This window comes from Xiphophorus hellerii, chromosome 1 (genome assembly GCF_003331165.1).
Source record: "Xiphophorus hellerii strain 12219 chromosome 1, Xiphophorus_hellerii-4.1, whole genome shotgun sequence".
In the NCBI taxonomy this organism is placed as follows: domain Eukaryota; kingdom Metazoa; phylum Chordata; class Actinopteri; order Cyprinodontiformes; family Poeciliidae; genus Xiphophorus; species Xiphophorus hellerii.
This window is the reverse complement of record NC_045672.1, coordinates 15631913-15644911: the sequence shown is the minus strand read 5'-3', so window position 1 is coordinate 15644911 and position 12999 is coordinate 15631913. Positions and strand designations below refer to the sequence as shown.

Here is a 12999-nt window from a genome sequence, read left to right as displayed (position 1 = left end):
CATTTTCTCGCGAGGTGGAGTTAAACGCAACGTATGTGACGCACATACGTTCATGTATGTGCGTCACATACATGAATGTATGTTTGCTAATGACATTTAAAATATAAAAAAATATTGTTACCTTTAAATTATGCCAATTTATTTGTCAAATTACTTAAGTCTATTTTTAAGTTTAGAGAGACTTGTACAAAAAAAAAAGATGTTACCATGGTTACTAGGGCAGCCAAACCCAAACATAACATGGTGACAGCAACAGCGTCCCGTTGATGTTAACTGTAATTTCTTACGTTTTATGCAGCTAGTATCTTACAGGTAAGAGTGAGGATATGGATTTATTAGTTCTTCTAAGAAATTTGAAATGTAATTTAAAAGCTTTCTACAAGAGAGACAGAGAAGCCAATTAATCTGGTTGTGTTTTTGTCTTTATTTTCTGAATGAAGAAAAAGCATATTTTCATAAAAACTCCATGGGACAAAGACGACCTACAGTTTAACTTAAAATGAAAAAGCTTTTTTATTTTTTACCTGCGGAGCCTGATGTGCCATTTGGCACTGGAAGTACTTCACCTTGTTCTAACACACTGTTTGTATTATCTACTGAATTAATTTAACAGTTTTTGTTTTGTTTTAAATTTTTTTTATTTGGAAAAGTGTTTCTTGTGCTTGAATCTGGTAGTTAGTAATGATGTCATTTCTTTGTATTTTTTAAATTATTATTTTAGCCTTTTTTATGTCAACAGCCATTACCATCTATAATAACTCTTTGAAGAATTTGAATTAATATGAGTTACAACAACATCTTATTTCCCTTTGGGATCAATAAAGTAGTTATGAATTTAATTGTGTTTTTCAGAACCTGACTAGAAACCACAAAAATGTATAAAGTGGACTTGCCTGTTGATGATTCAAAAGACAAGGTCGTGGAGGCCCGAAGGTCTGCAGAAAGAGCTCGCAAAGCCCGATTCTTCAACCCTCGCCTGCGTGTGATGGGCCTCGACCTGGATGCTCTAAACCAGCAAGTCCTGGAAAATAAGTACAAGCGAAGCTGTGAGAAACAACGAGACAGGGATTTTGGTAACTACAAACATTCTTCTATGTCATTTGCTTCTGTCAGACTGTTCAAGGGTAGCTGTGGCTACAATGTAGTAGCTTTCCACCATCGGTTTGTGTGTGAATGGATGAAAGAGCTTTGGATTTGTCTGGACTAGACAAAGAGCTACACAAGAACAGTTAATTTACCATTTATGAAGAAACTACACAATGATAAAATAACATTTTATCACTAATAAATACAGATCACTTGTATATTTTTTTAACTTATTTCAGATAACCTGAAGAGATACCAAGATGAAGTGGTTCTTCTGCAAGATAGTAATGAGAAAGAGAAGCGGAAAGCTTTGCAAAAGGACCTGACCCAGTTCTGGGATTCACAGCAGCAAATGAAGATCTCTCATGATGTTGAGGTGAAGGGGACATACAACCTCACGGTTCCCGAAACTGAACTGGGGCCTTCCAGCATGTATGTATTTCAGGTAAGATTGACATAGGTGTGCTTGAACGAGCAACAGCAGTAAATCCAATAAAAGCGGAAAGTCACCTTGCTCTTTCTTTGTTTTTGTTTAATTTACAGGGCGAAGATCGCGAACAGAAGGAAAGGGTGAAAGAGCAAATGAGACAAAAAGAAAAAGATTTGCAAGCACAAATGGATGATAAGAAAATGAGGGACAAGAGAGCGAAGCACAGAGGTGAACAGAGCGAAACATGAACATGCACACACAAACACACACGTTTACCGACGAGCAAAATTAATACAAGAGCTGCTATAAATCACACAAACGCGCTTCATGGTTTTCCGCACAAACAATCACATCTTCCCACACAGTCCTCTCTGCCAGGTGACTTTGATGAATGCTCATCCCGAAGTGCTGTGAAGCTGTGTGAGTGTGTGGCTTGAGACCTAGTTTCAGTGGGTAATAGCTAATGCAGTTGTAAGAACAAATACATTTCCACACTCTTCACAGAGATGCTCTTGAACAAGCAGCTGGTGAATCAAGACCTAATGTGGGCCCAGCAGAATGCACTCGAAGAGGAGCGTAGGAAAGCTGCCCTTGTCTCACTCTGGAACGACAATCAAGCCTTGGTACGCAACAAACACACGAACGCTCACGCACCGTCATTTGATGCAAATGTTTGAAGCCGAACCCAGTGGGGATTCTAAGCTGTGACAGAGGTTTCTCGGCTGGGACTTTCAAATTAGAATTGCAAACTAAAAATGTTAAGTGATGCCTACACACACTTGACACAGGAGGGAGGCAGTCGCATTGTTTGGTACCAACCAACACGCACGGATGAACTAATATGATGTATGCATGGAATTGGTTGTTATTTGAAAGGCCCCTCTTAGTTGCTCCCTCATTTGCCTGAGAGCTCTTGTCTCAATTTCCCATTGAGTGAAATCCTTCTAAAGCCTTCAGGTCATGGCATTTTTCATGATAATTATGTAGTTTTCCTAATAACCACTCATGTCGATGATTCACCAGCAAATTTATCTTCCTGAGAGGATCACTTGGGAGAAAATGCAGCATGCAGGTGCTTTTCAATGAATTAGAATGCTCTCAAAAGTTATTTGATTCAGTAATGTAATTCAGAATGTAAAACTTATTATATAATTTCACGCAAATTAATATATTTTTGTCAACCGTGGTGATTTTTTTTCCACAAATATTGAAAACCAGAAATTCTGTCATTCAGCAAACTAGAATATCACATAAAACCAATAAAATTATTAAAACGATTTTTAATGACAAAATGTTATGCTCTAGCCATGTTATGGCCTACATTATCATCCAGAAAACAGTTGTCCAGCAGACAGTTATTGACACCTACACAGGGAGGGTAACAAAAAGTTACATGGAAGGAAAATACATTATACCGCAAGAAGGCTTTGCTCACACCTCCGAATCCTTGGATTCAAGCGTTCTCATCCACTCCCATGCCCTAAAGTGTATGAAGTCCTGCAATTACATGCTCCCAACATCATGGGAAAGTTTGGGAATGCCCCCTTCTTATTCCAAAATGCATCTGTGCACATAACAATGCCCATAAAGACATGGATGAAGGCGTTTGGTGTGGAAGAAATTGACTGTTCTGCACACCGGAGACCTTAGACTTAGACTTAGACTTAGACTTGTACTTTATTGATCCTTTGGGAAGACTCCCTCAGGAAATTGAAGTTACCAGCAGCTCCCAGGCAAAAAAACAAAGATAACACACAGTAAGCAAAAGTGCAAAAGAATACAAAATACAAATTAAATACTAAGGTACACACTAAATGTGAGTAACCAAAACCTTAAATTATGCAAGAAAAACCTTAAATTATGCAAGAAACAAGGAATAAGAATATAGAATATAAGAATATAAGTAAATATAGATACAACACAAAAAAAATATAAGAATTTGGCGGATAGATTGACCAGTGATATCGTATTGCACTATGTGGTTTGACCTGATAAGTATGGAGAAAAATACAAGGGGTCTCTACTCCTTCTACCCTCTGTCCTGTATCACCTCCCCCTCAAATCACCTATCCTCAAAGCAGTAACATATCTTTGGTATGAATAAGAGTGAAGATTGTCAGACAGCCCTTCTCATCCAATACTAGTGTTTGACCTTACAAATGCATTTATGCAAGATTGGTCATAAATTCTCATTAAAACACGTCATTCCTTGATGAAAGCTTTCAAACAACAGCTAAAGTTGTTATAGCTGCAAAGGTTTGTGGCTATCAAGCTTATGTGAGTAAACATTTTACAGGTTTATAAAGACTCCTGTCTTCTTTTTTTTTTGTTTGTCGTAATCTATGAGATCTCGATGGGTCAGTGCTGAGGCCTCATCCTATGTTGTTCCACACAGGCTGAGGAGCGAGCTCTGAACCTCAGCGAGCAGCGTAGGAAGGAGGCGATGGATAATCTGATAGATATGTGGCACACCGGGACATCTGACATGTTGACAGAGTCTGCAGAGGCAGCAGAGACCCAATTGGGAGGAGGGAGACCACCGCATGTTCTGCCAGACAAGTGGAGGGGGATGAGCCTCAAACAGCTCAACAACTTCCACGAGCAGAGAGAGCAACAGCGCCTCGAGAGAAAGGTACTCCTGCAGTCCCAGTTACATGGTGTCACTTCCATAAATGCATGAGTCTCCACCCAGGCAGCGCACAGCATGAAAACCCATACATCCAGGGGAAGAACATGCAAAATTAGCTTTACATTAAATATTTGTTAGGTTTGCAACCAACTGCTTTAGAGCAATATATGCATAGTACACAACTTGTGGCACTCTTTTTGTTGATAGAAACAACTTGAGGCTGATAAGATTAGGGATGCAGCCTGGGACCTGCAGCTCCTGAAGATTTCCAAAACAGAAGAGGAGAAGGAACAGAGAATGGCAGAACTAAGAAGACAACAGAGAGTCCTGATGGACCAAGAAAACAAGCATCTGGCCAGACAGCAGCAGGCACAGTGAGCTCACATTTTTCACACACAGGCACACGCCCACACACACTTTTATCAGGTATATCAGGTTATAAGTTGATAAATAATATGAAATGTATTATATAAATGAAAATCTTCTGGCCGTTTCTGCACACTGTTTGTACATTTCTGTTTCTGTTCCAGTCAGCACTATCTGAATACGGAGCTCTATACCAACAAACCCACCAGGGATTATTTTGACCAGTTTAACACTGGTTGCCGCTAACCAAGAACCCACCACCAGCTTGTCCCCTGTCAACAATTTACGTTTGTCAATAAAGGATTGAATGTTGTTAAACCAATGATTTTGTGTCCATTGTCTAACACTAGGGGGTGGTATAATTTCAAGAAGTTTATATTCCAATGATGACTGAATGGTTTTACACAAATTTTTGTAGGAACCTTCCAAATCTGTTTACATAATCCCAATGAAATTATGTATTTAATTCTGGACTGTGCCTCTAGGTTGCTGTGAAAAAGTATTTGCCGTCTAACTGATTTTGTTGGATAATATTTTTTTTTTGTTTTGGATTTCAAAATCAGCCAAAGATAACCTGAGTAAATAGGAAAAAAAATCAGTTTTCAAATTATGATTTTATTTCGTTATAATGTTATTCAAAGCAATCGCAGTCTGTCTCTATGTTTAAAGTAAAGAGGACACAAACGAACCCAGAACAACATGTTATGCACATGTTACAGGTGAGCAAGGGAGAAAAAGAGCTAGACTGTTCTTCAGTGATCCAAAGTCTTCTTTTCAGATGAAAGTAAAATTTACATGTGATTTGGAAATCAAGGTCCCAGAGTTTGGAGGAAGAGTGGAGAGGCACAGCAGCATCCACATTGCTTGAAGCTCAATGTGAAATTTCCACAGCCAGTGATGGTTTGGGGTGTCATGTTCTCTGCTAGTTTCGGTCCACTGAGTTTTCTAAAGTCCACAGTCTATCATCAAATTTTAGTGCCCCATGCTCACTTTTGCTAATAAGCTTTATAGAGATGTTAATTTCATTTTACAGCAGGACTTGGCACTTGCCCACACTGCCAACTGTACCCAAAAGTGATTCAATGAACATGGTGCTCCAGTTTCTGACTAGCCAGCAAACTTAGCTGCCTTAAACCCGAGAGAGGATCAATGCAATATTGTTAAAATAAAGATGGAAGACACAGAAACCACAATGATGACCTGAAAGCCTCTTGTAAGCAACCTGGGCCTTTATTACACCACCTTAGCTGATTACTTTCATGCAATAGCGCTTCAATGTTAAAGGAGCCTCAACCAATTATTGAGGGCATTATTCATTATTTGTAAGTCATAATCATTAAAATTATAAGAAATAAATTAAAATATTTCACTCTGTGTATTAAATCTGCTTAATATATTATATAACATTTCACTTTCTAAAATGTGACAAGAAAAATTTAACTTTTTTGAGGTGTAAAGGTAGTCTTGAAATTGCATATATTTTTTTATCAAGTAAATCAAATGGCTGTTCTAAGCAATGTAGGACCTGCTGTGTCAGTCAAGAGGTGGGTGGGGGGGCTACAAGATCCAGAATATTTAAAAAGAACCTGCTTTCACCTGTTTTAAATGTGCCTTCAAAAGCTTTCTGTAATATTCTGATTAACACAGCTAAGCCATTTCAGTGGCTGGCATCCATTTCAACTGGAGTGCAGGAGAGAAAACATGTGCATGGGGAGTGTTACACAGTGAGGGACAAGTGCCAGAAAGGACATGCGCAGAGACCGACTTGCCACCGGGAGTTTGGATCCCATTCAAGCCCGCTTGCAACCGATGTTTATTTGCTACTTCGATACTTATCAGCTCATATGGGAAAAAAATTGGACCATTTATTGTACAGATTGTTCAAGGTTCTTTATTTGTCAGTCATATAACCAGTTACATTTGTAGATTAATTAAGCAGTTACAGTTACATCGGCCCCATTTGTGGTGCCTCTCCTCTCAACCGCGGTCGAGCACCACCGGGTACATGAAGGCATCATCACCGCGCTGACCAACACACCACAAAGAGGCACGCACCACCAACCCCTTCACATCTCACCTGATTGCTCTCATCTCCACTCAGCCATTATTTCAATCTGTCAGCTTTTTTAAATTTAGAGAAGCACAATTTAAACAAACCAGTTAGGTTTTTTCCCCCCAAAGATTAGTCTGTTTAGCTATATATAAAAAAAAAAAATCAAAAAACAGCAACAACAGTGGAAAAGCAACAAGCCAGCATCCCACTGGATTACCCTCAGAACATGAAAAGCAAAGAGTGAGTGGCAGTCAAGTGAGTATCTGTGTGTGTGTGTGTGTGTGTGTACACTCATTTCTCATTCAAAGTTAACATTTGCTCCAAACATTGACAAACACAAATGTTCAGCAGCACATTGTTATGTTAGGATATTGGCATATTTTGAGCAGGCTGATGCTCCTGTATGAAAATAGAGTTTTATTTGTCCTGAGCGTGTCTGTTTGACCTAACCCAGGGAGTGTCTGCACAACTCCTTTGGTGCCTCTAGTCTTTTCAGACATCTCACGTACTCCCTCGGAGGCTGTCATGATATGTTTGGCCAGTGGAAAGCTTCAATTCGAATAGAGAGGGCACTGATTGGCTTACTGCATTCCTGCTTGACATAACTGCATCACAGATATTCACTGCACTGCAACACATTAGTGAATTATCATGTGCATGAATCCTAATGTTGCTGTCTGTGTGATGTATCTACTTTCACTAAATAACACTAAATGTACAATGTTTTTTTGGGGAGGGGGTTAAAAATGATATGTTGGCAAACATCTACAGAACAATGTGCATTTTTTTTGTTTGTTTTATCTTTTTTGTTCTTCAGCTATGAACTATTCTTTTGCTACAGCCAAGTTTTACTGCGATCATTTGTCAAAAACACAACGTCTGAATTCATAGCAACAGTACAGAAGAAGAAAAGTTTCAACTAAGTTTTTCTTAACAAAGTTGGGTGTTTTAGAAACTGCGCATTTTTAAATATTTTTTTTTATCAAATGTGGTTCTTTTGAAGGGTTCTATTTACATTCTGTGAAAAAATTGTCCTTTCCAGATTACTTAAAACATTTCCTATCTTTCCAGAGTCTTTATCAGTTTAAAAGCACAGAAATACAATATTTACCTCGTCCTGAAAAGAATACATTCTCTTATGTAAATATGCCTTTATCGTACATTACCTGGCTGTCATTAAGCCTGTCTGCAAAACCCAGCTTGCACCGATAAAGGATGAAAACTAAACCAGGCTCTACTCTCTAGTGTGTAACAAATACTGCTTCTCAATCAAACTGTATTGTATGAGATGGACAGGTATGAAAAATTTGTTAGTTAAACTCAACAACATTTTAATACAGAGTAGAAAGAGACAAAGACAGTTACAGAAAGCTACACATAGGTCTCGACACCGAAAAAGTTACAATTCCATTTAAAGTAAAATGACGTAACGCTGTGGGAAGGCGAGACTGTAATGACATCAATCTGGCGCTTTATGCAGACCCGGCAGGCACAGGAACCTATAAGGAGCATTTACATATCTATAATACTGTATTATGGCTGAATAGATAGATGCAGATGCAGCTATACACCAGGTGCTACTCGACATTTTCGACAAGGAAACTTGACTGTTTCCTTTGATTTCAATGGAAAACATCCTGGTCTATTGAAAATGCTATGAGAGATTACAAGCTTTAATGTCAATATGAAAATGATCATAAATAAAAATGCCCATAAAACTGTTTTGTGTTCAGTCACAAAGCTGTAAAAAATTTAAAATATCACCAGCGAGGACAATCTGATGCATTGAACGGCAAAGAACATATCATTACATTACAAAAATAATAACGTAAAAAATAAGATTAAAATGTACAGTGGCAAAAGTATTCAAACCCCTTGAGCTTTTCACATTTTATCAAACTACAATCACTGCTTTTTCACAGATCCAATTTTTTATTTAGCGCCCTTACTGACATCCAAGTAAAACATTATTTAGAAAAACAGTAAAGATATTTCATATTTTAGAATGACCTCGTCAAAGTCCAGATTTAAATCAAATACAAATGAAAGATAAAATGAGAATCTATGGTTGACGTTTACACATTGTGTGAATCAGATTTTTATATGAAAAAAGTTTAAAATGTTTTGCTTCACTCTATCGTTATGTGGTAATATGTGATTATCTACCACAAATCCCAGTAAAATACAGATGTTTGTAGTAATAACAGCAGAAATTGTAAAAATTCAAGGAGTATGAATACGTTTCCAAGGTACTGCATGCTGTCTGTTTCCCTACACTGAGCTCCATCATCACGCTCCATGTTTACTTAATGCACTACTCTGCATATCTAAGTGACCACACCTCAAACCCCTGATATTTCAAAATGTACAACATTCCTTCCACATGTTTATGTGTTGTTCAACGCAAGAAGAGGAAAAGGGTTCAAATAAACATCAGCTTTTTAAATTAACTGTAAACTACACAAAAAAATAGGATGGGACGTTGGGTGTCACGTGGTCCACTACTTTGGACTCTCCTTTGGTCACAAATGTCTAATCAGTCAGATGACTGCCAGAGGACATATGAATAGTCTGTATATGATTGTGCACTGGGCCTTAAAATAAACATCAGCAAGTCAGAGGGGGGAACAGGACAGTATGGGCACATACGTGTTGACATTTTGGTCTGATGGACTCTGGTGGAGGTTAATCGAGGATAGTGATTGCATTGGGCATGCCATTAGTGGTTGGGGCAATGGTCGCGGGGTTCAGCAGGGAGAACCCCTCCGGACCTTCACTTGGACGACTGATCTGGCTGGCCAGAGATTCATCCAAGTTGAGCTCTGTGGTCAGAGCACTGCTGCCGTTAATGTTCAGGGTGTCCTCGCTGCACATCTTGTTGTCTTCACACAGGGACGGTTGGCTGGCTGTCTGCTTTTCCTCCAGATCACTGGAGCAGAAGAGAACATATGTGAAAAAAAAAGACAACTATAAAGAAATATTCAACCATCAACAATAGGCAACTTTACATAATAGTGAAATCATCGAGTATCACTACATTACCTCATATCTCTAAATTATTAGTTATTATTAAGTAAATTGCCCTTTAACATATGTAGTTTCATCAACAAGTACACAATTGCTGAAGACAGAAAGTCATGCAGCAACCTGGAGGCGAAAAAAAGGTGGGTGAAACATATCCGCATACCTTTCAAGAGATCTGCAAAGCAGAGGCAGGCATCAGTGAGGAAATAGACAAAGAAATGAAAAAAGGGGTTAGAAAACAAAGCAAGGCAAAGGGACTCAGGGTTTTGTTCTGACATTCCACAAACAGCCAGAGTGAAACTCAGATGACAAACCTGTACTCTCCAAACGTTTCCTCCTTCATCGGCCGTGCCTCTGAGTCCATCGGGCCGTCCTCTTTATCTTTCACTGAGGATGAGACAGATCGTTGGATTTTACTATCAGTAACATCTTAAAGAAGTTATTTCTCTGTTCAAGACATAACAGAGCAATGTTAAACGAGCAAGACAACATCAAGTGAGCGACTAGAGAACACAAAGATTTGGATCACCTTTTAAAATAGAATCTAATGATGTGAACATGGCTTCCATTTTAACTTAGATCCTCTATTATCTAAGTTTTAAATGATACAACACCCATCACTTCTAACATTGTGATCCAAACATCTGACATAACTGTATTTAGTCATAAGGAAGCATGACATTACAAATTGGTCAATAAAAGAGAAGCAACTTCAAATTGCTTGGAAGACTGCAGTTATTTCTCCTTTAAATATCCTAGAGAAACTCATCCATGCATTTATCTTTGGTCGCATTGATTACTGCATGACTTTGTGTTTTTGTGTTTGTTATGAGGTAAAGCACTTTGAAATGCCTTGCTGCTGAAATGTGCTATATAAATAAAATTTGACTGACAGACAGACAGACAGAGACAGAGCCAATGCTAATCTTTCAGTATATTTAGAAAATTGGATTCATGAACAAATAACTTACAGCTCAAAAAATGACTCCTGTCAAAACACAACTGGTTCTGTCAGAGGTGGGACAGCTTGATTTGGTTCAGAAATGTCCTTTTCCAGTTTAAGGTAAGGCACAAGAATCACATTCACATTTCAAAGCTCCTCAATTAGGCTTATGAAAGAGTGACAAAATGTAGGTTTGTTAAAATTCTTCACCAGTTCAATTAGTACTATTTTGAAAGTTTATTTCCTAGTGCAACTCGGCCCTTTAGTTGCTAGTTTGAAGTTTAATTGACTTTGTTTCTCTCCCTTTGACATTTTAGGTATTTGTTTCCACTGTGTTAGTTAGCAGTGAAAAAATGCAAGTGACTCGTTAACTGTGATCTCTAATCTTGAGAAACATTCAGAAATTTCCAAACATAGACCATCTTCAAGATCATGTTAAACTAAACTTGCCTGAGTATTTCCCTCCTTTACTCCTCTTGATGAAGCAGAGGATAAGCAATATCAGCAACAGCAACGCAAGGGCACTCACAACACCGATGAACCAGCCCTGCGTCGCAATGCTGGCCTGCACCTCTGTCATTTCTTTGGGAAGAAAACAAAATAAAAGGGTGTGAGAAAAAGACAACAAGTTGGGTTTTTTTCCATGGGAAAACAGAATAGGTTCAGAGGGAAAGTGCATCAAGGAAGAAGACACAGAATAAATGAAGCAGTAGAATCTAGAGCACAATAGAAAGAGCATTATGCATTTTGACAAGGTGGCATTTCACCGAGGAAATGCAGCGCACACCAAATAAACACGAGTAATGGATTATTTTATATGGCTAACCAAGCTCTCCTCTGACTAAAGTCTTTGAAAGCACTTCACAGACCGAAGGAAAGAACAGCAAGGTGCTCCCTTTAGAAGCTAGCTTTTTATTTAGACATGAGAGGCCCAGAGGAGAGAGCAGGGGAGATGAAACAGAAAAGGATGAATGAAGGCAGAGAGCTACCTGTTCCTTCTGTCTTGATGCCAGTCTCCCAGAATGAGGCGTTCCCATAGAAGAAGCGCAGAAGATAATCAGAACCAGGAACCAGGCCCCGAAGCTGGTAGAAAGACTGAGAAGAGTTCACCCTCTCAGACTTTTTCCAGCCGCCTGTTTAGGCACAACATCAACCTCAGTTGCTGTTCAAGTTACCAATATTATGGACTGTCTGCTGTAAGGCTGTGCGTGTTTGCTTTATACCATTCTTTTTGAAGTAGTGGATGTAGAAACCAACATTCCTGTGTCTCTTCTGAGCTTCCCAGCTGACATTTACAGAGGTTTCCCCCACAGACAGGCTGATGTCCGAGGGAGGAACTGCAATGTATTCAGACCAGAAATAGAGAAATTAGGTTTATTAACTCACGGTCTCTAGAAGACAAACAGGCAAACATAATAAAAAAACGTAATTTGTTTCCATAATTCAATTCAATAAGTAAAAGCCCTGTTATCGAGATGTGCTACACGAAGCGGTTGATTTCAAGCGTTTCTGTTAATTTTGTATATTGCTTCATATAACCAGTATAAATGTAAGTTAACACGTCTAATGACAAGTATGTCCACGTTCTGTAAAGTATGTGCACTAGCTATGTGGTTGAGGCTCCATCTGCATGAATTGCTAGATTAGTTAAAGTAGATACTGATGTGTTTGGCAGTGTGGGAAGGTGCTAAAACCTCCTACAAAATAAAATCAGCATCTCCACAATGCTCGTCAGCAGAAGGAAGCATTAAATGCTCTAACTGTGCTGGTAGACGGCTATGCTGACTTTTGACTTGATAAACTCAGTGGACAAACACCAGCAAATTATATGGCTCCTAAAGTAATCAAAAACTTCAGACAACAACTGTATGAAGCTTGACTGCGCTGCCTCTTCGATCTTCATCTAAACTTTTTGACATCACATAAAATGCACTGATATTAATTCTGGATTAGAAGTGTCTCAACATAATGTATGCTACATGTTTGTGGATACCTCTGTCTGTGGTGGATTTGAAGTTCTGACTGCAGACACAGTTCATGTCTTGTGAATCTACTCAAAACTATCAAATGGGCTTTGGTTTACACACCTCTCAAGTCTGCATTTCTCACTGTTGCATCCTTACTGTTTTCTTCCACTCAACTTTCCAATTATACAAGTTTCACTTTTGAATTTACTAACTGGCATTAATGAACTTTTCAGTGATAGTCTAACTGACTGAGACAAAGATGTATGGGTGAAAATAAGTAACTAGAATACTACCTCCATCAAGTGTGGTGGCCCCCGTCATCATAATGGGCTCTCCCTTCCCAGCATCAGTGAGGCCCCTCAGGTAGAAGCGGTACTGGCTGTGGCGGTCCAGGCCCTTCAAGGTAAACTGGGTGACTGTGGGGTTATCTATCTCATCCTTCTGCAAAGGGCCGTCATCGCTCTCTGTAACTGATCGCAGCAGATTCCAAAACGATTCATC

The 12999-nt window shown here is 38.9% G+C and overlaps 2 protein-coding genes across 4 annotated transcripts in view; one reads left to right on the top strand and one right to left on the bottom strand.

Annotated features, from left to right (window-relative positions):
- The first annotated feature begins 147 nt into the window (after nt 1–147).
- Nucleotides 148–4829, top strand: ribc1 (RIB43A domain with coiled-coils 1). The gene is made up of 8 exons (XM_032562087.1): nt 148–312; nt 853–1073; nt 1326–1531; nt 1630–1744; nt 2021–2139; nt 3912–4148; nt 4353–4519; nt 4676–4829. The coding sequence occupies exons 2-8, from the start codon at nt 875–877 to the stop codon at nt 4755–4757; spliced, it is 1125 nt and encodes a 374-aa protein (XP_032417978.1). The 5' UTR covers nt 148–312; nt 853–874; the 3' UTR covers nt 4758–4829.
- Nucleotides 4830–6386: 1557 nt separating this feature from the next.
- l1cama (L1 cell adhesion molecule, paralog a) overlaps nt 6387–12999 on the bottom strand; it is a 51609-nt gene continuing 44996 nt past the window's right edge. The window contains exons 23-29 of one of the 3 annotated variants that reach the window (XM_032574167.1): nt 12792–12968; nt 11755–11868; nt 11521–11664; nt 10982–11113; nt 9903–9975; nt 9752–9763; nt 6387–9493 (exon numbers count right to left, since the gene is read on the bottom strand). In XM_032574167.1, the coding sequence (XP_032430058.1) occupies nt 9250–9493; nt 9752–9763; nt 9903–9975; nt 10982–11113; nt 11521–11664; nt 11755–11868; nt 12792–12968 (896 nt within the window). In that variant the 3' untranslated portion in view covers nt 6387–9249. The remainder of the gene's footprint in view (nt 9494–9751; nt 9764–9902; nt 9976–10981; nt 11114–11520; nt 11665–11754; nt 11869–12791; nt 12969–12999) is intronic. The other 2 variants (XM_032574176.1, XM_032574184.1) reach the window with 2 other exon arrangements.